Below are 25,739 nucleotides of genomic sequence, written 5' to 3'. Positions count from 1 at the left end.
AGAGGGCATGGTCTTAAGCTCTGCCAGGGGAGGTTTAGGTTGAATATTAGGAAGAAATTTTTTACAGAGAGAGTAATCAGACATTGGAATGGGCTGCCCAGGGAGGTGGTGGATTCTCCATCCCTGGAGGTTTTTAAGATGAGACTGGATGTGGCACTTAGTGCCATGGTCTAGTAACCGTGGTGGTAGTGGGTCAAGGGTTGGACTTGATGATCTCGGAAGTCCTTTCCAACCTGGCTGATTCTACGATTCTATGATTCTACTATTAAGACAAAAAAAGTTTTATTCATGGTTTCCAACCTGCCTGTAATGCTGTTTGCTCAGCATCATCTCTTTTCCTAATAACAGATATTGTCATTGCCTGTTTTTGTGCAAGTAATTAAGTAGTATTCAGGGTATTATGGATTATTTCCATTTGGGGAAGAAAAAGGGTGGAGTAGGCCTTTGCTGTTCTTTTGATTTACAAATGAAATATGTAGGGGCCCTTAGCGCAAGATTACAAAAGTTCTTGTTTTTGTTAAATATGGTAGGAAATATGTATCAAAAGCTGTATGTTTCTTTCCTCTGCCCCTAGTCTCTCTCCAGTGAATGCTTTCTGTCAGAGCTCTCTTTCTGTAGCTTCACATTAGCAGTATCATTTTACTTCTTTGGCATCTCTCTGATATTTCCAGATGAGACCATGTGGAACTGCAGCATCAAAGCCCATTCCTCAGCCTATCACTTAAAATACCTGGGTAAAATAATTTGAATTCTATGTAGATCTTCTTTTCTGTTATCCTAGACATGTTTTTTAACAAAAGGACCTAAAATTGTTCCATTTTTTTTGGTCTCAGGCATGCCATAGTAGTTCGTTATTCAAAGGGGCAATAGGACCACCTTAGCTCCAACACATCATTATTTATCCCAGCTCTTAAGTTCCATTCTGGTTACTTTCAGACCACTTTTAGCACCGTTTCTGCTGTAATAATTGTCTTTCTCTTAATGGAAAAATTCAGTTTGTTGATGTTTGGGGTTTTTTTGCCTTAGGGGAAAATTACCTCTTACATCCTCTAATTTTTGAGGGCAGCTGTATGTCCAAGGGGGTTTTGATAGTAGTCCTTAAGCATAGCTTTAAATGTATATACATACTTTAATAATTAGAATCTTAGGGAATTTCTGTTCTTCTGCCTGTTTACTAATGAAACTTTTCTCACAGCTTGAATTTGTCATGCTTCTGTAAGAAATACGTTTTATGTGCCCAAGTAGGGTGTGTGTTTGTGTTATGGTGATAGGATAGAAATTAAAAGTAAGCTCTGTGCTGTATATTGTCTACAGACAGTTGCAAAAACAGCTGAGTATTCCTTGCTTGTCTTTTAGTGCTCAACTCCTGAAGTGAAATCCACAACCCTAAAAAAGATACCTCTGTACTTTGTAGGCATCTCTAAGTGGTATTCAAAGTAGCTCACACATTGTGGGCAGGAGAAAAAGAGTGAAGGATTGGGAAATAAACATCTGAAATCCATTTTCATTTGCAGGAACTGGCTGTAAATCTTAGACACTTAAATGAGACATTTATTTATATTCCTGCTTCTTTTTAAGGATGATCAATTCACTCTTTAGTTTAAAAATCTAAAAGCTAAAAAATACCAGTTTTCTTTATTTATCCAGTGACTTTTTCTAAGCAGATGAAAAATTTGAATCCATAATTCTTTTGCTCTGAGCAAACTCACACTTGTTGCATACTGTCTTCTGTATCCATTAATATGGCTTAGCAACTCGGCATCAGCAGACAGATGTGCACTTCTTCAACTATGCAAGGCTTCTGACTACGACTAGTTAAGAAGGAAGAATCAAGAGTAATATAAATTTTAATCTCTCAGGTCTGGAAGACTGTGTATCTAGAGCTCCTCCCTGATAATCAACAGACTATTTACAGTAGTTATTAAAAAAATGGGCGGGAGCAGCATTAGAGGTGTCTGAGTGGCAGCTGTTGTGAATACTGTTTGTTTAACTGGGATTGATACTGTCTTTCTGTTGACAATATTTACTGGATCTAGCCTCTTGGATGAATTAGATATTTAGATGCCTAATTGATGAATCCCAAGAAGATGCAGACGTTCTTGATCTCGGCCAAGATAGCATTGTTTAAAGTAAATTTATTGTTGAAGACTGATACCAACAGGATCCTAAGTGTCTTTAGTAGTTAGCTTAACTTTTTAATACACCATTTTTTTGTACTTAGTCTTCAGATGAACTGATGACTTGTATGTTTGCATGGTCACAAAGAAAGTGTTGGCTTTTCTGTAAAAGTGATTAGTGTGATGATAGAGCAAGGTTTCAGTGTATGGAAATGGATATTACCATCTTGAGGTAGTCACTACATTAAACATGACAGTGAATTTTATTAATGGACATTCTGGTTGTGCTTTAGTTTTGTGTTGGTAGTTTTTGTTTACTTGGTTTGCCTTTTTTATTCTTGTTTAAAAAACACAAATACACATGTGCACAGGGCCTGTTATATGCATTATGTGTGTTTTATCCCATTAACTAGATGTCATTGTTATATATATATTAGCCAACTCGGGAGAATGCAAGGTGCTCAAAATGGGAAAGACAAGTTTTTATCCTATGCGACTGAAAGAAAAAAGTGAATTAAGATTAGAATCAGAGATAGTATTATTCTAACTGTAATAATAATAATGGCCAGTCTTCGCGAACGAAGATTTTGGGAAAGGTCTTTTACCTTTCCAGCCTGCGCAATGGATTTTTTAGGTGAGACACAGCCTGCGCTGAACTGAGCCCACCCTTTAATCCTAAGGTTCATCTGCCGGGGCCAAGCAAGCTTGGACAATGGCAGTGAGGTCCTCAGGACGTAGGTTTGTTTAGAGTGACCTTCTCATAGATGGATGGCCTCACAGGGCTAATGAGCTCCATCTGCCCGGGGGACGGGGAATCGAACCCAGGTCGCAGCAGTGAGAGTCCCGCATGCTAACCACTAGGCCACCAGGGATTCTAACTGTAGAATTTCTAATATAGTATGCTCAGTGTTTGAAAGGGAAGGTTAAGTGGAAGTTACCAGGGTAGCAGTTTATCTTAAAAGTGTGCAAAGCTTTTTAACAAAGTTAAAAGAACCATTAAAGATTTAGAGATAAATTATATAAGATGCAACATGAGTTTATCAGAGATAGATTGTGACAGGACAACATAAGAACACTCTTTGTAAAATAAACTGCGTTTACAGATGTGAAATTTGGTAGCTTTTATCTATCTGGTGTTCAGTAAAGCATTTGTTATGGAGCTCATACTAGAAAAATATTAATGAAACTGTAAAAGATGTTCTTTAATGTTTTACATTTTCTTATTGGATAAAGAAACAGCTAGAGAAGTAGCAGCAAGTTGTGCTCTATACTGAGCATTTATACTTAACAGGAAGAGGAGGGAAAAGGTTTGTGGATGTCAGTCAATCAGAGGGCATACTAGTCAAGGGTAGTCCACTCTCTGCAGGTGTGCTGGATCTGGTCTGAGTCTGTCATCCTTATGTCAACAGTAGCAGCTTTCCCTTGTGCTAGGATGGAGGGTAAATACCTAGGAAATAGTCTGGGAAATTTGCTTCTGCTGGAGGCCTTTGTGGTGTGAAGAAACAGTAAGGAAAGGAGAGAGTAAGAAGGTTTCTGCAAGTGCATCTGTGCTTCACAGCAGTTTCTGTGGTCTCTCATCGCTCCCCCTTGCCGATGTGGCAGCAGCAGCCGACTTGGCTTAGTTTAGCCTGTGGACAGGAGCAAGCAGATGCACTAATTATTGCCTGTTTCACTAGGGAAGTGGTACTAAGTTGGAGCTGATCAGTGACTTGGAGAGTGACTTTTAGGCAGCCATGAAGAAATAAATTTATTTCCAATCTGTAAGTAGAAGAAATTGCATCTTCACATTCCCAGTCTGACGTAAAAGCTTCATGGTCAGTAATGATGACTGTGAGGAGTTTGTGTGGTGCACTTAGTTGGAGATCTTCCCTTCTCATTCCACAAATTCAGCAAGGCTGTACTTAAGTCAGTAGGTTGGTTCCTATTACCTCAGGAGTCCCTGACTCATCTCCTGAAGAGTGCGTTTCAGTATAGCCAGCACAGAGTCAGCAGCAGAGGACCGTTGTTAGCACCCTGTTCCTCTAACCTTTGGCTCTCACCCCACAGCTTGCCCATGGGCACAAGCCTGATACTGGCAGCTTGCAGCAGCTTGCAGCAGTGAAGCCAACTGATGGTCCTAGCAGAGAACATCAGGTTTAGAAGAGTGGAGAAAAGCATGAATAAGATTATGAAAGAGGGGAAATTTAGGCTAGGTATTAGGAAAAAATTCTACACTGTGAGGGTGGTGAGATACTAAGACAGGTTGTCCAGGGAGGTTGTGGATGCCCCAACCCTGGTAGTGTTGAATGCCAGGCTGGATAAGGCCTTGAACAACCTGGTCTAGTGGGAGGTGTCCCTGCCTATGGCAAGGAGGTTGGGACTAAATTATCTTTAAGGTCCCTTCCAACCCTTAACACTCTATGATCCTTTGAAGAGATAAGGGCAGAGCAAGGGCTTCAGATGAGGCTTACGGAGCAAAGAGTTGAATTAATATGTATCGAATCCCAAGACACGAAGATAGGAGAAATAGCGGCACATGAACAGGAGGAGAGATAAATGACAAGCATCAATTTACAAAGGAAGCAATGTGACAGTAAGATAAGAAAAGAGGTACTAATGTTCTCTGTATAGAAGTGAAGCTTTTCAATTGGCACTGATGATTAAGAGTGGAAGTCAGGTTGGACTAAATGGGCAAAGGGTAAGGGTGATGCGAAATCAAAGGCAAAAATATTGTTTTGTTTTTAACACCTCACAATTTGAGGATACCCGTAATAATTATTTGCCTTAGTCTTATATTGCCAGATATGCGAGTCACCTGGGGAAGAAAGCTGTTACTTGGCACAAAACCAGTAAATTAGCGAAACAGAAACTAAGGTGCAGTTATCATAGTTGCAAGGTGTAGTGAATCATACAACTCATGAAAGAATTAAACTCACAAATTTTGGATATCCATTATTAAAGAAAAGTCTAATACACTGATAAATGAATAATAAAAGAATAATTCATAAGTTTTTTTTATCCTGTTGCCTGCAAAACAGGCAACTCATAGGAGTGTGCTGTCTGTTTTGCTCATCTGTCTTTCGCTGTACTAGTAACTTTTGATAGCTACTTTTGAAATCACTTGCAAAAAAGTGGAAGGTCAGTAATACCTTCAAGTAGGCTTTCAAATCAGTAGCTGGCTAGAGGAGATATCAAGTTAGTATGCTTGAGGTAAGCAGAACATTGACATTGTATATTCATTTTGGCAACAGCTGGGTCGACAATCCACACATCGTTCCCAGTTACTGTCACAGCATTGCTCTGTCTTGCTCTGCATCCTGAAAACATGGGAAGACAGTAGAAACGGCAGTGTGGGAGGAGAGTTAGGGACAAATGATGCAGCACCTGAACAGTGAACCAGGCTCCATTATTTTCTTGGTTTTTTACAATCTAATTTTCTGACTGCTTTTACCTGAAAATCCCTGAAGCCCATAGGTTTTGTTTCATCTAAACCATTAAGCAAGTCCAAGGGATTAAAAGATTTCTGTCCTTTTTTAACATTGGGTAGATTTGAGAACTGAAGATACACTTTTATCTTTTATGAAACTGCACACTATTTGAAGTATTTTCAGTTTGAATGTTTCCAGAGTTTAATTAGCAATACATGAGCATTGCTTTACAGCAAAGTCTTACCTCTGTTTGCTATTTACAGATTTGTTGCTTATATGCTATAAATTTGTTCTATATGAATTTAAGGCATACAGACTGTGAGCATTATTTTAACCTTCTTTCTTGTCTCTTATTTTCTTAAAATATACTGAGATCCACCGAGATACAATGTAAAATCCATAGTCTTTAATAAATCAGCATGATTTTAAAAATTATTAATAATATTAAATATAATTATAGTACATTTGCTATAATATATTACTCCAAAATATTTGTATAATAAGTATATATTTAATAAGAATATTTATTAAATCTTAATAATTTCACAGGTGGGATTTTTCAGTGGCATTGATATCCTAATCTCAAGTGCTCTAAGTGGCATCCTTACATAATTCTTATTTACTTCTCTTAACAGAGGCTCAGGCTTTAATCTGGAAGATCCCCTGTTATCTAGTCCTAAAAAAATTCCAACTAGAAAATGGCAACTCCTGCCAAACCAGAAAGGATATGGAAATTTTGTGAAAGATCCTATTTTATTTAAATCTCAGCTGCTAACATTAATAACTGCACCAAAAAAAAATTTCATTGTGTCACTGTCTGGCAAAAAACATGTAAGCAAATAGAAGAGAGCTTAAAAAAAGAACAAAAATGATAATGTTATTGTGTTTTTACTGTGATCTTTGGGAGAGGTAGCATTGAAAAACTACTCTGGATTGTCTAGTTTAATTGCTTGCCAAAGGCAAATTAGCAAGTATACTTAATGTTATATGCTGAAAATGTACAACTGTAAAATATGTATCCCTCCCTAATTTATATAAAAAAAGTAAAAGTCTGATTTTAATTCATATATCTTCAAGGCACATGTAGGTGCAAGTATTACGTTATCCTTTCATATCATTGTAATTGTTCGGAAATCTATTTTTATCTCACCTTATTTCACATTTCATCCTTATGGGATATTTTGTGTATATGTTTATGGGCTATTTTAATCTCACAGGTTTTCAAAGCTATGTGCATACAATTTATGAAATCTCTTTAATTTGTAAATTTAATCTCTTTACTTTGTATCTCTGCCTGAAGATTTGATTCTGAACATGAGACTTGTTTGTCTTCTGTAGTTTTCTTTTGATATTTCTTTTGGCATTACATGCAGAAGTGAGATGATTCAGAGAAAAGATTTATTAAAGATTGATAATATTACGGCTGTCTCATGTTGAGTGGATGATAACCAAGCTGGTCCTACTCTTCAACTGCAAGAGGCCAGTAAAAAGGCATTGCATCAGGCAGGAAAACAGTAACTGTAGATGCGAACCTGCCTAATTAACTGGTTTTACAGCAAAAGTTTTCAGTCCACTTCACTGTCCACTTATGTAGCCCAAAATTTTGTCAGTTACAATTTTACAGGAGACAGTCTTGAAAACCATGGTAAAATTAAGGTAAATGTTAATAAATTCATGCTGACTGCTACCTGGATCACTTTCCTACTTTTCATGTGTTTGGAAGTGTTTTCCAGGAGGATTCATCCCATGCAAGCTTGTAAATGGTAGACAAGTATTTTTATTCATATATATGCCTGTGTATGTGTGTATACACACGTGAGCTGGCTAGAGGTATAATCTACATCATTAATAAGATGCAGTCGTCTGATGTTGAGTGGTTAAGACATGATGGTTATTCTTAGACATAAAATATTTGGTCAGAATATCCTTTTATCAGTCAAAAATACTCAAAGAGTTATTGAATATTAATTTTGTAAGGGTATGCATTTATATGACAATGGAATTTATAGTAATTGTATTTAATGTGTCTTTTTTTCTTTGAAAGAACTTTTATATATAGAAATGACAGTTTCTTCCAGTAATGTTTTACAAAAGAATGTCATGTGCACTTTGTAGAGCAGTAAGTTTTGTTACATAATATCTATTAATTTCAGAGAACAAAGAAAACAGTTATAATGTTTTCTTAATAGAAAAGACCGTGGCAAAAAACACCTAAAACCTAATAAAATTCTCATGTAAATTCACATCACTCCTGTGGTTCAGGAGAAATTCATTGTTAAAAAACAATATGAAAGTGAATTGTTTGAATTTGAAAATATAGTGTGTCTTCCAGCAGTTAGCATTTAATTAGGTTTATTCCTGATAACTCTGTTGACAGAAAACCATAGTACATCTCTTAGCATAAGTGTTTGAATTTCAAAGAATTTGTTCATTTGTCTACCTGTGACAAACAGAAGTACTGTATGTGCAGGGTAGTCATCAACTTTCTTTGTCAGCAGATGGGCTTGATGATATCTAATGCTGAAAAGGTGTGTCCTAGGGAATTCACACTTTCGGAGGAGTTTGTTCATATGAGAGTTTCCTGTAGCATTAATCTTTTGAGAACAGACGTCAGTTTGTCATGGATCTCCTATGTATGTAGCTAATAGAGTTTTAAACAGTTGAAATTTTTGAATTTGATTTTTTCTTTAAAATTTTAATTTGTTAATCCCATTTGTATTTAAGGTAATTGCAGTAAAAAAGATAGAGATGTATTCTGAAAGATTAAATTTACTGTTATTTCTCTTTAGTTTCAGGCACTGCATTCTGTATCACAAACGCTGATTTTGCTAGGAAGGAACAACATATTAAGAAATTCTTTAATATCACTTCTACTATCAGAAGTACGTCAGTTTGCTGAGCAGCTGTTGCAGACCCACCAGGTACTGTCGTCTTTTCTTTTGGAGAAGGGCTGAAGAGTGGTGTTGGGGAGTGTTTTGGTTCTATCTGTTTGTTTCATAAAATGTAATAAATGCATTAGCCTATAGAATATGCAGGTTCAAGAACCCAGAAAATGCTAGTATCTAACTTAAACAGGAAATTAAAAAAAAAGGAGGTATAAAGTAAAAGAAAATTTCCCTGTGGAAAAGTGAAATTATCAGACTGTGTAATAAATAGACTCAATAGGTTTTAAGACTATGCTATATAATTGGAAAAACACTTGAAATAATTAGTTAGAACACTTAGTGTAATGTGTAAATTGTTGATTATGCAGGCAGTACAACTTAGGGATCCACCTGAACAAATTATTTCTGTCTCTTGCTCATGTAAAACTGGAAAGATCATTGCTTCATTTATTTTATAATTAAATTTCATGTTTCAAATCATAATATTAATTTTCATAGTGCAAAAGTTATCCAACACATAATATTGTATTTAGTTTGTTGCAATGAGTAGGAGGTAAGGAGCAGAATAGAACTTGTGATAAAATTTATATTTAGGTTAAATTTTTTCAGTAAACTATAGAGTTTAAAAAAAGAGAAGAAAAGAGAAAGTGAAGTTGCTTTATTGAAGAAGAGAGGTATGAAATAAATAGGTTTTATAGATTTTTCATGTATTTGTATGTTGTGGGTATGTATTTTATGCAAAGTGTTCAGCTTCACTTGGGATTATGAGTTGATTGCACGCTATCCTAAAACAATCAATAAAAAGAAAGCATGCAGCTTTTTATTTGATGGCCAATAAATTTATTGATACATACAGAAAACATTCATTGTAGGTATATTCAGCAGTGGTCCAGTTTAACAAATGTCTTAAGTGTTGCTCAAGAACTTTATTATTTTTTTCTCTAGGGTATGATATGGTAGTAAGTTGGGACTGCTGGGAGGGAATGTATAATTTCCAACACTGATTTCTACTATGTTTGAATCATATTCTGAAAAGAAAGGCAAATTTTGAAAGAATTAGGCAAAGAGCTGTGTCTTAAGTCACTGTTAGCATACAAGACATCAATGGCAATCAAAAGTCAATAGACTTTTAACAAATGTAAGAATAGGGAAGTGTAATTAGAAACAATAATTGGCTTTTAAGTTTAAAGAAGTTGTTAGTTTTTAACATTACTAAATCTCACCTATGTAACAGCATTAGTCATCCTTCCTGGTTTTGCCAGTGGCAGCACAGAACCTTTCAGTGCTCCACAGTGATGTCAAGCTTCCACTGAACATTGCACTTTGCTGACTTGGTTACTATGGTACTTAACCTTGCCGTACTGTAATTATTTTAAGTATTGCTTTTGTATTTGGTGAAGCCTTAGGAGCTGTGTGTCTGTCTGTAGCTGACACTTTGTAGGACTTTGAAAAGCTGCAGTTCATGTAGGGAAAGTAACTGAAGTTCTGGTTTGCTTAGCTTGCTGTGAAGTCAGTGTTTTTAAAGTTCATGCATTCTTGCATTTAGTCCAAATAGATGTATTGTGTTCATTTAAAAACCCTTATACATTCTGTATGTGATAATATAATATGGAAATGTATCACAATTGGACTCCAAACTCTGGTATTTCTGATGGCCTGATTTACAGACCTGCTTCTAAATGTTTCTGACTTTGTGTAGCATTATTTTTGGCAGGTACAATTCTAAAAAGGGTTAAAGTATTTTTTCCTTGTTTTGTAATCAAATCTAATGATACAGTATCAATTTGAAATACACGAAATGACAGCTTTAAAAACAATGCGTCTTAAATACTTAAGTTAGCTGACAAGTATCCTAATTATGTTTTGTTACTTAAGCAACGCTGCTGTTAATTGCAAAGGTGTTTCATGTGTCCCATTAAAAATAGTCAAATTAGAGACTCTGAATTTTAGTTCTGATTAGAAGTGCACAAATACGTGGGGTTTGTTTTGCTTTATTGTTTGTTTGGTTTTTTGTTGGTGTTGGCAGATGGGAGAAATAAAGAAGTCATCTGAGGCATGTATTCAAGTTAGCTTGCAATTGAATTTTGAGCATTTGATGAAAACAGAAATTGAAAAAATAGCTTATTCATCCAAGCAAATTTCTATGTATTTATGTTATAGTAATAATTATTTTTTTGAAGTTGAAGATGCTTTTCAACACTGACTTAGACTGAAAACAAAATGCCTTTTAATTTTTCTAAATGAGTCAGCTAGATAGCTCAGCATTTTCATTTTAACTTCCTCCTTAAGGCTTGAGCTAAGGTCCAAATAGTTTGTCAAATGTATACATTCCAGAATATGCAACTTTATATTCAACCATTTCTTCAATGGGAAGTGTGCTCAGCTCAACCCCTTGTGGGTTTGTGGATACATCCTTTGATAAATATTGAAAATTTTTTACTTTAGAATTCTGACTGATTTTAGAGAGTTTGAGTCTTCTTGGAGACAGCTTATCTGTCTATGACCCACAGTTTCAAAAAGCTTCCTATGTCCCTACCTTTACAAATTAAAAAATTAGGTTGACTGTATGAGAGTGTATCAAATAAACTACAACAGAAAAGTACGGAGATTATTATGAATATTTTTATATTCTCTAATTGGCTATATCCATTAATCTTACAATATGAAAAATTAATGTCAAATATATGAATAATATAATTTTGTATACGATTTTCCCACATGTTAATATAGAAAATTAGGTAAGGAATATATAAAACAGTATTATTATCCTGATGTTCCACCCAGTTAAAATGAATGTTATGGTTGTAAGCTCTCAGGCCAGTTAGTAGTTTGCTTTAATTCATTCAAGTACTTCATCATGTGCTTAAAGTAAAACTCATACTTCAGCACTTTGCTGACATCAGGATGCTGACTTCTAGGTAAAAGCATATTAATATAAACTCAATTGGATCCCTTAATTTTTACAGATGTTGGATCAGTTTTATCTATAATAGGAACCTTTCAAGCTTCATAAATACAGTTTATAAGAATACAGTAACTGAACCTTATCGCCCTATGGAATAGAAATCTTCTGATCCCCAATTGGATTCCTACTGCAGACCACATAAAATTATAAGATACTAAGATTTCACAGTGATATTGTGGAAGATGGATAATTTTTCAAATGTTGAGCTCCTCACCATGATAGCAGATCCTCCTTTATGTTAGCTGTTTCAAAGACAGAGGACCAGAAATGCAAACCACATATTGGTTTACTGCCCATTTCTAACCCCACAGTGATAATTCCAAGAAATATGAAGAAGAAGATTAAAAACAAGAAAATAGATTTGAAAATAGAAAAAGAAAGATGTACTGTGAGGTTTTGGAAAGCTCTATTATTCAATAATTGCTGATACATAACTTGTCTAGCATTACATTTTTATATCACATTACTTTCTTTATACTATTTTTCATTTTTTAAAACTTTAAATATTTCTATCCCGGAGCCATACACTGAATAGTTGTGCATTGGTTTTGTGAGTTTTTAAACAAAGACACCAAGTTATATGTAATTCTTGATGTTATATGTAAGTGAGAAGTCCAAACCCAAATGTGGGTGCTGGCTTCTAACCTGAAATGATTGGTGCAGTTAGACTTCAACACAAGACATACAGGGTGAGATTCTTCTTCTTTACATGTTTGTAGTAGACATGAGTGTTTTGGTCTGATTTACTCGCTTTAATTTTCCACTGTAGCCAAGGGAAGGAAAAAGTCATTTCTTGTCTTACCTATGTTGTTGTACATAACTATGATAATTGTCCCTTGAGTTGTCTGCTTCTCTCATTTGGCTATGAGAAAGGAAACTTACACTGATCAGCTGAAATATAGATATTTATGTTGAAGGCATCCAAAGTTAAGAGATGAAAATCCCATAATATCTCTATGAAGATATTTTGGATTATCTGAGGTGTTATTACCTGAGGTGCCTGATCCTGCAGAACAGTTTAAACAGATAGTCATGCAAAACATACTTCTGTCTGTACACTGACAAACTTAAGTAAGTAACGATATTAGATGTTTGTAGCAAGTTATATTTTAGTTAGGGTAATTAATAAGTTAACTTATTTCCCAGGTGTTCAAATTCTTTAATTGTACACAAGAGATTGATGATTGATGGTGATTGAATGTGCAGGATGTGTGTATTGAAGCTTCTTTTAAGATGCATTCCAGCCGTGGTGTGTGTGATGGTATGCTTCTCCATAGGAAAGGATAAAAGTAGAAAGCTATATAGTCGCCACCCATTGGATCCAGGGATGAGACTTGGTAGTTGTAATTTTGATGCCTGTTGGTTGAAGTGATGGTGGCAGTCCTGTCAAAGGGATGGTCTCCTCCCAGCCTTGTTTACTTCTCCTTAAACCTGAGATAGTACCTGAGTACAATAGAACCACCCTTATCTTATCTCAAGTTCCCATAAGGAGGCTTAACTCACAGTCCAATTCCCTGAAATCCAGGAGACATATTCAGGCAGGGAGCAGGCTTCAGTGGTCTTAACAATGTTTAAGCCATTAACCATTTCAGTTTCTCACACTTTCTTCTTAAGCCTTTCTCCATGCATACATTCTGTATACAGTGGATGCTCTGGGCAGGTGTGGTACCTACCTCATGCTTTATTCCATATGCAAGCGTGTCTGATGTGATGTAGCGAATTCTTCAGATAAGCTCCTCTTTCCAAGAAGTTTACTTTATTTATGGAGTATGGCTTCTCTCTTCAGCCATAAATTTATATATGTTTTCTTACAGGTTAGAAAAAAAAGCTGTACAGTTTTTTCCCCAAATAGGGTAGAAAATGGCTAAAATAATTAATTAAAAAAAAAACCACAACAAAACCCTGAGAATATTATGCAGCTAGAAAAGCTAAATACATTTTGCGGTCTACTGTTGTTTGAGGTACTAAAATGGCTATCAAGCACATTTGGCTCTTTGTAGTTTCTGCTGTTGGCTTTACTGACACATCAGGTTACTAATACTTCCCCTAGGTAAAAGAAAAGAGATTGGTGCCAGGTAGATCTTATGAAAATAATTAAACTTGCATCTGGACATCTGTTCATCCTTTTTAAGATGTCATTTCTTTCCTTGTTATGCTGGTAAGCAAATTTCAAATTGTGAATTGTTAAAGATGCTGCAAAACAGTGCTCTGGGTAAATGTAGGATTAATTTTTATCACATGTGACTGCTGATGCTACTGTTAACAAAGGAAATAATGGCTGGATAGAATAATCAGTGGATCTGCATTTTTTTCTTATATACCCAGTTTGGAGATACAGATTTGGGAAAACATAAATCTCTTCCCTGAAAGGCAGGAATGAAAGAATCAGTCAAGACTTGGTATATGCCAAGAGTGCCATACACCTTTGAAATGTATACCTGCTTCTGCTGCATATGTCATCCCCTATTAAAGATTAGATTTTAAGATGCTTACGAGTCAGGCAGAACTGGAAAATGACAAATGGTTCATGCAGTTTTTCTCTTTCCTGTCATACTATCTTAAAATGATAGCATTAAGGAGAAAGGAATTTGGAAGTATTCTTACTGAGCTAAAAGTAGCAGGGCTTTGACTACATTTAGGTGCTTGGCAAAATTGAGGGTGACATGTAATCAGAAAACCTCAGGTGTGTTTGGGAACAGAAGCAGCAAATATCAATTACATGAAGAGAACAGTGTTGACTAGAGAATTGTTACTCTTAATATTCATGAATCATGTCATTCATGGAAATATAATACTGGAAAAGGAAAAATGCTTAATTACAAAAATCAGAATATATCAAAACTAAAAAGCAAATAAGTAATATTCCTGAAAAACTTCTTAGTTTAAATAGGGCACAAAATCCAGGATTTAAAACAAACAAACAAAAAAAACCCCCACCAAACAAACCCACAAACAAACAAAAAAACCTCAAACAAACCTAAACCACCAAAGTCCAAAATAACATGATTATAAATTAAATAAATTTACCTAAAAATTACCTTTTTGAATTTCTGATGCTGTTAAGCTTTCATTGCACTTTTTTTTTTATGCTGCTTTTACTTCGTTATTATCAGTGTTAATTCTGTCCTTTTCCTATTGCTTTCTTTACAGCTTAGTTAATCCTTTTGCATGCCTGAAAGCAGAACATGAATAAGGAAGAAGCATCAGATTTTTGTGGCATATGTGGTATACCTGTTAGTCTGGAAGGCAGATTTTACTAACCTCTGTCTTCAAATAGGTGATTTTAATGCTCCTGTTATCTTCTTCCTGGAGAATTCTTGCTTACAGGCAATGATTTGCAAAGTGGAATGATGTTTCAAAAAATTAAGCACTGCTTCCTTAATGCTTTTGGATATTGGAGTTGCCCATGTGAATAGTATATATACCATATGTGCTCTTAAAAGTTCAATTTCCAGGCAAGGTAACATTTTGTTACAGATTTACCTTCTGCTTTTAGCTTTGGACACTTGTTTGAAGTCTTCATTATGCTGCACTTTTAACACAGTTGCACTAAATGCTTTTTGGGATACATTATAAATACACAGTTCTTGTGTCAGTGGCTTTGCAGTCTATTGGCTGCTTGAGTATTTCGTATCTTCATGAAATGGAAAAGGAAAGAGTTGTAGCCCTAGAATTTCCAACAAGGAGTTACTGATAAAATGAATTTTTGTTTGGAAGAGTAACAACAGCTGATAATTAAAATTGTCTTTAAGAGCTTAGAAAAATACAGTAAAAAGTAAATGGAAACTATAGAATTATATTGGATACCAGTCTGAAATCATAACTTCATTTTTCTTTTAAAGCATTCTTTTCATTTTACAGGACACATGAATAGCTTTGAATTTCTTAGCTTTGCACACACTTGCCTCTCTCTAAGCACGTATGACAGTCCTCTACATAATGACTTATCAGTTTGCCCCATTGGGACCCTCTTTTATTGGTTTGGTTTACTAAAAATACATTTAAAGCTGTGTTTATCTACTTATAGAGTTTATGCATAACCATCACTACTTTAAATCACAAGACCAGGAAGATTAACTGGTGTTTGTTCAGTGATTTCTAATATGTTCAAATGCTTTTAAAAACTCATTATTATGTAGCTCACTGTGAGATGTTATAACCACTAACCACATGCACAGTGGCCTGTCTTCTGTAGTACGCTGTGATACACCATCAAGCATAGAAAAACTGCTTCTGTTCTTTGCATGCTCTTTCTTGATAAGCAATGGGTTTGTTTTACATTTTGTTTGTGCTTGAATTGAACTCTTAGCTTAGGTTGTTAATTGGGAAGGATGGCTCTAGTGTGTTTAGAGTTAGGTTTAGGATTAGAATGGGGTTTAGAATTAAGATGGAAAAATAAGATCCTCACCACAGAGGGAAATGCTTGAAAGGCTGGGCCTAGGAGTGTTTGTCATGACCAACAAGACTATACTTGTTCTGCTAGTCCACTGTTGGATTAGAGTTGGTGTTAGAACAAACTGTCTGGTTAACTTCTCAGTTGAAACTGCCATAGGCTACAGTGGTGGTGGTGGTGTATATTTGAATACATGTGCTTGTGAGCTGCACTGAATGCTACCACCACATTCAGAAGGAGCTGCTGTCCCAAGTTTGGCTCTGAAACAAGCAGAATTCATCATTCTAAGATTTAACTGATGTAGAAGTCATTAATAGAGTAGGTTTAAGTCTGGGATGAAAAGGATTGGTTACTAGAGTTTATTCTGTAGCTAAGGTTATAGTAATGATTTGCATGGCGGAGACATGTGGAAGATGAAATCTGGTTCTATAGCTTTTTTTAAACTTAGTATAGATTTTGGGTGGCAGCACTCTACCAGGCTGGTTAAGGCTTGATCTGGCAGCAAACTACTATTAATTCTTTGCCTAGAGGGGAAAGTAGTTTTCAGAACTCCTATGCATTGCTACATTGACAGGATTTCTGGTGTAGATTTAATTTAGGGAGATAAGTAGTGATGAGCTAAAGTTGAACATCTTTATAGAAGGTATCAGAGCTAGATTTAAGGTTTTTGTGCTGAGGGCTTAGGAATCTGGGGTTTCAATTTTCAATAGGCACTGATGATGTAGCCTTTTCAATCCACAGTGGATTCAGTGAAGAAGATGTATTGGTGGGCCTGAGTAAGTGTCAGAATAAGAGTGAGCTTGTAGAGACTCATAGGGGCTTTGGAGATATAGAAATGAGATACTGGTCTAGGTTTGTGGTGAGGGAGGAAGGGAGAAGCAGCTGACTATGTTTAGATCTGAGTGTTAGTTATATGAGTTCCTGAATTGGTGCTAAGATAGAGAGCAAGGCTTAGGTGTCCAGGATTTGAGCAGCAGAATGCTTTGCTGAAGTTGGAGGTGTTCCAGAAAGAGAAGCTGAAGTATGCTCAGGCAGGGTATAATTTCTATGGCTTGGTTAGATTAAGGATTAAGACGTTGTTTGCAGTCTTGAACGTGAATGAAATGCAGATAACCAGATACCTTTGCAGGGTTGAACCACTGTTGTAAATGTACACGCACACAGGTACATGTTCACAAAAGAATTTATGGTAGCACTGTCTATATTACATGTCTTCTAGAATTATTACATTCATGCTGAAGTATACATTTGAAATGCGTGTAGCACCAACATTACAGAATTAAAACTAGTCTTAGAAAATAACCTTCTTGAATCCACTCCAGTTTAGCTTCTTATTGTATAAGAGAGGATTATTTTCACTTGATTCCAATGGCAATTCACATAGGGAGAACTCAAATGCATTGAGCAAGAAAATGAGAAAAATAGAAACAAAATTTGTGTGTATTTCTCCTTTTTCATAAACAATGGCATCCCAGGTTGCATGATTATAGTGCAGACTTTGAAGATGTAGCTTGTATGTTTTGAATTTCTTGGCATCTCTCATTCCTGGAATTGAGTTGGCAAAGCACAATTAAACCTCTGGGTGTATTGTCTTGAAACAAGATCCTTTTGGCTCTATTTCATCCTTATAATTAATTCTTTCATTAAAAGTTACTACCAGAGTCTCTTGAGTTTTCAGATTATTAAACTTCTAGCTGAAGTTGCAGTTTTAAAGAATTCTTTGTGTAACCTTATCATTTAATCAAAGCTCTTTTACTAAGCCTAGCTACAACATTTAATACAGAATAGTATAGGGAATTGTGTATGATAAATATGAGAGAGAGCTAAAAATTTAAGTAGTATTTCTGTCACTTGGAATAAATTGTAAAAGAACTTAGTTTAGAGTAACTGAATAAGTTAACCATTTTCAGTTCTTCCTACACAATTTGATTATGTGGACTGTGATTCAATCCTGTTGACTAATTTAAAGAGAGTGAATTCATTGAATGATTGTAGAATTGTGGAATGGAAAAGGTTGGAAACATCCTCTGGAGAGGATGTTTCCTGCTCAAAGCAGGACACCCTGCTCAAAGCATTTTTTGCACTTCCCTTTGTGGCATCTCAGGATTCCTCTTGGCCAGTTTCTCTAGCCTGTCAAGGTCCCTCTGGTATGTCCATCACTTCTACTTTTATGTCATCTCTAAAGCTGCTGAGTTTGGAGATGCAAGTGTATTGGTGTCCAGGTCATTCACGAAGATGTTAAACAGTACTGAGTGCCAGTGTCAGCCTCTGGGGTGCACCACTGGTAAGTGACCTCCAGCTGGATTTTGTGCCTCTGATCACAACCCTCTAAGAATGGCAGTTCAGGCAGCTTTCAGTCCACTCACTGTTCACCTAACAAGCCTGTAAGTCTATGCTGACTATTTTCAATCACCATTTTGTCCATCATAGGCCTGGAAATGGTTTCAAGGATTATTTGCTCCATCATCTGCCCAGGAATCAAAGTGAAGCTGACTAACCTGCGTTTCCCTGTTTGTTCTTTCTTGAAGAAAAACGTGGCATTTGATTTCTTTCAGTCCTTAAGAACTTCCCCTAGTTGCTATGACTGTCCAAAGATAATTGAGTGTCCCTTCCATGACATTGGCCAGCTCCCTCAGCAATCACAGGTGCATGCTTCCAGGTCCCATGGACTTATGTATGTCCAGTTATTTTAAGTGTTCCCTAGCCTGTTTCTTCTCCACAGGTAAGTTGTTCCTTGCTCCAGACTGTCCCACTGGTCACAGGGATGTGGAATTCTTCAAGGCTGGTTTTACCAGTAAAGGTCAAGGCAAAGAAAGCACTGTATCCTTTGTTACCAGTTTCCTTGTCACATTTTTCTCATCTTCATTTTGCTACTGATATGCCTGTAAAAATCCTTCTTGATGCACTTCACCTTCCTTGCCAGATTGAACGTGAGATGAGCTTTGGCTTTCCTAACCATCTCCCTGCACACTCAGAGTGTCTTCATATTCTTCCCAATTCACCTGACCTCATTGTATGCTTGTTTTGTATTTTTTGTCAGGACATCCTTGTGCATTCACACATGCCTCCTGCCACCTTTGCAGTTGTGTACATCAGGTAAACCGTTCTTGAGAGTGAAGGAGGTGATCCTTGAAAATCAACTAACTCTCCCAGATCCTTCTTCCTTCCAGAGTCAAAGCATGTCGGATATTCCCAAATAAATTCCTGAACAGGTCAAAGTCTGCTCTTCTGTAAACCAGGCTGGCAATTCGTCTTTTTGATTTTGATAAATTTTCAAGAATTAAGTGAGTTTAAGAATTAGGTGAGTTCCTAAGAGAAGTGTTAAGTCATATAAAGACAAGTTATATTTCTACCTACCAAGGAGTTATACTCTTCAGGAAAGTTTATAGGAGCTTCACTAACACTCTGGAAGTTATGAACCAGTGAAGCTAATAATTATCAGTTTATGGGAACATAAGGTGAATATTGAAACATGCTGTGAAACTCACTTTTCTTGAACATCCTGTAGAAAACCTTTCATATACCTAAGAAAGTGAAATATCTGTTTTGGAGGATGGCACATTACCCACTAAATTAGCCCTTAGTCTTCCAGGGCTAAAAGATATTTCAGAGCGACCTTAAATAACTGCTAGAAAAAATTATGTTCAAGTATGTCCCATATTTCTGCTGTTGTTACTTTTTAATTATTTTAATGAAGGAAGCAGTTTTTAGGAAAGAAGCACATTAGCATCTCTATCTGTTTAATTTAGAACTTGACTGATTTTCAGAACTTGAATAACTAGAGCAAGCAAGCAAAATTATTTATCTTAGAAACCTTAGTACTTGGATCTTTTAGGAGCTGTTTTATTTTTCATCAGGATGTGTAGTTTAGTTGGGAAGCTTGCAGCTTATACTGTAAGCTTGATGAACCTTCTTTGTGTCCTCTCATGTCCAAGAGCATGCATTATTTTTGCTTCTGGGGAAGGTATTGTTGTTTAGCCAATGCACAAGGAACAGAGAAATGACCAAGGATTACTGAGATCTCAAAATACATCTAGGGCAATGCTTACCACTAGCAGGAGTGTCATCAGCATGGTGGTTGGTTCCTTCACTGTGATGAACCTTGCTTCTGTGTCCATCTAGATATCTCGAATGATATCTCTTTGCCTAGTCATTTTCTGTCTGCTACTATTGTATTACTGTTAGGTCTTTGATGTTATCTCACCTCCTTTCAGTCACCTAAAGGCCATCACAATTACCTTCCTTTCTCTTCTGTCAGAAGACATCCCAAACCTTGTCTGTCTTTCACAGACTCTTGTCTCCTGAGTAGCCAGGAGAAGGTAACATCAGAAATTAGGGGTTAAAGACAGGAAGGAGCTTTTAAGCATGAAAAATCTTTCTTACTAAGTAGTAATTCTAGATAATCGCTAAGTTTTTTCTCAAAAGTAAATGGTGTATATTTCCAGTTCGTATTTCCAATATTGATAGCAAAATTAGACTAGTGAGTTGTGCTTCTGTCAGAGAAATGCTGTCTGGTTGAAAGTTGTTATTGTACCATCTGCTGAAAACAGAATAAATTTTCGGGTATAAAGTGAAAAGAATACTTTTCTCTCTCAGTAACAAGATGAAAAAAAAATCAATTCTCACTCAGCAAAATTCATCCACAGTGTAGATCAGGTAAATGATATTGTTTTCTATCATAAAAGTTTTTTTTCATTTCATAAATTTTGGCAAATGTTTACCATTCAGGCTGAAACTTTTTCTCTGTAGATGTCTGTCTCAGACCATTTCTGTATGTGCTTTTTACTTAATTTTTATTTCTGTGAGTGCATGTCTATGAGTTTAAAGAGGAAAACATCAGTGTACACAGTTTTCACAGAAGCTAGTAAGGGTTTTGCTTTGAATTTAGGTGTTTCTGTGTGATGGCAGGCATTGTAAAACCATGTCCTAGACAGCAGAGATTGACATTAGCAGCTACATTAAGTATTTAAAAGATTATTTCTTAAAAGGAGGAAAGTGCTACCTCTCTCTCTCTCAAATCATTTATGAAGTTAAAGTAATATTTGTGTGTGAGGAATTATAGCAGATACTGTCATTAAAAAAAAAGTAAATATCAGTTCTGTATTCAGAGCAGAGACTGAATGATATACATTTCATGTCCATGCATATAACAACGACAGGAAGTAGTATTTCTTCTAATTGAGCATCATCCATTCTCTATAGTAACAGAAACAAGTACACTTGCAAAAGCAAAAAACAGAACAAACCACAACCAAACACAACTGTAGGCATAAAATAGTCAAATTAGGCTTCCAGTGTCATTATATTGATTTAAAACTGCCATTACTAATAAAAGCAGGTAGCTAGTAGTACATTAAGAAACTATATAAAATAAATAAGATAATTATTTGCAATATTAGAGAATGTAGTCTGAATCATAGACCTTAATTTCTTCAATGTTTCATAATTCTGCTAATGAATCCCTTGCATACTGCTAGTTTGTTCTACACAGGGGTTGCTCAAGAATCACTCAGTTTTACTTAGCTTAGAGGAAAGTATGCTTCGATAAGCATCTGAATTTAATTAATTAGAAGTTTGTACTTATATTTTCTGTCTGTATCGTAGGAGCTGATTCCAGTTTGTGGATTATTAAAGATACGGTTTTCCATGGTCACAGTTTCTTAAAATTAATTGCCATATGAAAGACAACTCTTTCTAAACTATACCTGTCTGTTTCTCTTGAGTGTAGATACCACTGTAGAAAAAGTAGAGGAAGTTAACTTTCAGGGAAAGCATAAAACTGCTGAGATTCTCCTTATACGTGGTTTAAGACTAACAAAAAGGAAGAGGGTTTCTGCTCCTCTAATGCTTTTAGAGTGTCACATGAGGATTAAACTGCATACAGAATTATCTTTTTTATGTAAGAGTTTTTTTTTATTTGCTATACAGCATTACTAATCACATTTAAAGTATGACTTTTGAAATCATGGAAAAATTAATAATATCTTTCTGAAAATTCATCTGTTTTCCATAAATAGTGTTGCTAAATAGGCCAAGCAGTAAAGGGTGCTTTGTGATGAGGAGTACGAAATGTTGCCCAAAATTCATTACCATTATAATGTAACATTCCTTATAATTGTGCTAGTATATAACTAGGCAACATATAATATATAACAAGCAGTTGGTCAAAATGTCAAGAATATAATGATTACTAAAAACAAATTATTATATGGTGTGTTTTAGGTTTGTTTTTAAAGTTTTGCATCTATTTAAAAATACAGTAAATCACAGAATAGGGCATTTCCATGTCTTATAGGTAATCTTCATGGGATTCTTTGTGTGCGTGTTTGACGTATTTTGAGATATTGTGGATGAAATGTCAGTTTACATAAAATAATCTAGAAAAGAGAGGACTAAGAGGAGAGAGCAATTGTAGTAATCTTGCAGAACATGAAAAGTTGCCATTCAAGGAGTAGTCCTTTTATATTCTGAGCAGAAGAAATGTACTTGATGATTAAGGTTAGATGGCAAACTTACTGAAGTACTCCAATACATTCAGGATGAGCACCTTTTGGGGGTGACAACCTGTCTGAGGGCAAGGGTTGTGGTTAGAACACTTGAGCACCCTTTCAGCCATAAATCTGAACTCTTAAACTCCTATTTATATGTTATATTAACATTAATCATTATGGTCAACATTTACACAGGAAGAGTGTGAAACACTGGATTATTATGTTAGTTATGGCTCGGACAAACTCAATTGTGTGTGTGGGGAGAAAGGGCCAGGTTGAATTTCATAAAGGTGAAATGGTGCCCAGTTCCATACCCCAGCCCCTCAGAGCCTCCTTGGTCAGCCCTGGAGTAGCTGTCGGTCACTGGCACACCAGGAGCACTGCCCCACACCCCGCTCTGGAGCCCCAGGGCAGCCCCAGAGTGGCCAGTGGGCCAGAAGTCCCACCCAGGGCCGCAGGGGTCCAGAGTAGATAAAACCAAAGACATGGTCTCCACATTGTTGCAACCCTACCATGTCCTGGACTCCTGACAGCTGGATCTATGCTGTATCTAGGGTGATAGCTATAATTCTTCTTTTCTCTCTTTCTTTCTCTCTCTCTCACTCTCGTTTTTTACTACTTCTTCTAATCTCATTTTTTGATATTTGGGTAACTTAAAGCTGGATGGGTTGGATTTTGCTAAGTTGTATGGGTTAGCATGTGCTTTGTGAAATGCTTTATTTCGGTTGAATGTTGCCCTTTAAACTTTTTCCAAGTTCCCTTATTTTCTAAAGTTTGCCAGTAAAAGTTTAGTTTTCTAAAGTTTGCCAGTTTGTGTTATTTAACCTCCTGAGAAACGCGTGCAATGTCTTCTCCCATGCACTCTCTCAATGTATAAAAGAACTGAAGGCCCTTCTAATAAATCCAGCATGCAGATTTTTGAAACCTTGTATATTTTTAAGTAAAACCCCTTTGATGAGCTCATGGGGCGAGCCTGGGATCTAGGGGGAAGTAGGCAAAAGTCCACAGCAAATTTTTCTGCTTCTGAGTTCTGGAAGAAATTGAAATACTATTCTGATTAAATGTGTGGATGTTAGTTTTGGGGAGATTGGTATAATAAGGATGTAATAATTAATGCTAGTAGTGCAGGAAAGAGGCTTTACAGAAAATTTACAAAATTTGACTCATTTTAGAAAATTACTAACAAATCCCACAATCAGGATTTCAAAATGCGAGAGGTTAAAACTATTCTTCAGGCAGTAATAAAAATTCAAAGTGTAGCTTCGCTGCGTCCTGCTGGAGATTTAAACAGGTGATTTTTTTGCTCAGAAGTGACTGGTTTGCAACAGAGGAAGCCTTTTGGGGATTTCATTTTTGGAGTTCTGTGGATTCTGTGTTTCTCAGAGAGATTACTTTTGATGTCCCTGCTTATATTCAGTATTCAGTGTAACACCTGTGTGTAATATATTTTATCTATTAAGATGGAGGAAATGGTAATTTTAAGAGAGGGCTTGAAAAATGGTAGAAAAGGCAGCTGAAGACTGGGCTGCACCACTGATCGATACCTTGCAGAGTTGTGTACAGGTACAGTGGTACTATACATATGTGTAAGGATCTGAGTGATGAATAAACTACAGCTGTGTTCACTTGAATAGCATTTCAAAGAATATGTACTGTTCTGGGTTATTTTATGCTAATGACAAAATTAATAATATTCAAGAGCCTTTTTGCTCATTTTTAAATATTTCTATTTGTCAAAAGAGCTGTTCTTCAAAATGTTTCTTAGCATACATTTCAGTTTCAGAACATACTTCTTAACTTCCTTGCAAACTTTTATAAATGCATTTGAAAGTTAAATTATATTATTGATTCATGGATTCTGAGGTCAGAAGGAGTAATTTAGTCCAAATACCTTTCTACACAGGCAATAGATTTTTTTGGGTGCTGAATTTAAGGATGTGTTATTAATACATCAAATCTGAAAGCTGTTATTGATTCTGTTCATTGTTTAAAATTATTATTCTCCTCATTCTTTAATAGTAGCTTATGAGTTTTGACTTTCTCTATCTTAATTTTATTGCCTAAAATTAAATGACAGCTTATAAAAAAATAAAACAAAGCAAAAAAAACCAACAAAAAGTCCTGATCAAGACTGATAGAATATGCTGAAATGGTATTACAGCTTCATAAAGGTATATAATGCTATATATAAAGTTATATAGTAAGTTAGATAAATTATGAATGAAGTGTAAGCAATTGTCCAACTAGTTTTATGTTGAATCAACTTGAATCAATAGTATTGACTAAATATTGGTTTGTTTTGTTATTATAATCTATTTGTTAAAATATTTATTATGGAAGAAATCCATCTGGGGGAAACAAAATTTTTGGTAGAACTCATGGTCTAATAGCATTCTGTATGCTGCTTAATTCAAAATTTAAAGACCAGATCCAGAGCCTGTTGCAATCACTAGAGGACTCCATTTTTCAGTCAAATTGCATTAAATGTTTGGATTTATAATATGATAGCATTATAGAGTTGCTGAGTCTAATTAAATTGGAATTATTAATTATATAAAACAAGAATTAATAATTTGTTTACATAAGTATAATTGAGGTTTTTATCTAGCAATTTATAATTTTTACTTCTTCTCCTTCGCATAACCCTTACTTTGTATCACTAATTTTTATTATGATCCTATGCAAGGCATGCTTTCATCCTTTTTTGTTGTTTATGAAACGAACTCTTACATAATGCTACTTGTACTTAGCAGTAATGTCTGCCTTTGTTGTCTCTCCTACCTGATGCTCTTGAAAACAAATCTTTTCCTCTCCATATTCACATTTAGCAAACCTGAAGTACTCTGTTTGCGTCTTCAAACTGTTTATCAGCCACTTCTGTTGTGATTCCTGTGAGAAAGCATCAGCTACAGCAATATTCAGTAAGAAATGCAAATGTTTGGTTTAAAGAGAGAAGAAATCTTAATAGCATAAGATGTCTGTAATATTTTATAATTGTTTTCATGTCATCCATATTTTCCTTCTCTTACTGCTCCTGTTTGAACAGCTTTAAATTGCAATGTAATATATTCAAGGAAGAGCTTGAGTAGGGATTTCGAGGGGTTATCATGATACGAAAAAAATGGTATTTGAGATTGGTCCAGTCTTATTCATTCTTAACAGTGTTGGAATGGGGAAGAAATTTTATGTTTTTAACCCAACCCCCTCAAAGATATATATAAAATAAGATTTACTAAACATAGAAAAGCACATAGCATAGTTGCCATGGCAAAGCTATTCTTTCAGTTGACAGGCAAAGCAACTGAGAGGGCTCCTGCTTTTCCGTATGACCCTGGTACCCCATCAGTCTCGGGTCCTGTGGGACAGCATCCCAGACAGTTTGCCGCCAAGCCTGTGTGCAGCAGTTCTCCCTTTAGAGCCCTTTCAGATCATTTGCTGACTCAGCACCAGCACCTTGGCACATCTTTTGTCATCCTGAGAT

At 35.7% G+C, this 25,739-nt stretch overlaps 1 protein-coding gene across 3 annotated transcripts in view; it reads left to right on the top strand.

Annotated features, from left to right (window-relative positions):
• The window catches only part of MEI4 (meiotic double-stranded break formation protein 4), a 77,155-nt gene that overhangs the window by 29,648 nt on the left and 21,768 nt on the right, over positions 1-25,739 (top strand). For all 3 annotated transcript variants that reach the window (XM_027696906.1, XM_027696898.1, XM_027696914.1), the window contains exon 4: positions 8,314-8,445. In XM_027696906.1, the coding sequence (XP_027552707.1) occupies positions 8,314-8,445 (132 nt within the window). The remainder of the gene's footprint in view (positions 1-8,313; positions 8,446-25,739) is intronic.

The sequence above is a fragment of the Neopelma chrysocephalum genome, unplaced genomic scaffold (genome assembly GCF_003984885.1).
Source record: "Neopelma chrysocephalum unplaced genomic scaffold, ASM398488v2 Primary Assembly neopelma1_23b, whole genome shotgun sequence".
NCBI classification, from domain to species: domain Eukaryota; kingdom Metazoa; phylum Chordata; class Aves; order Passeriformes; family Pipridae; genus Neopelma; species Neopelma chrysocephalum.
Note: the sequence above shows the minus strand (reverse complement) of the source record. Positions and strands in the feature narration are given on the sequence as shown.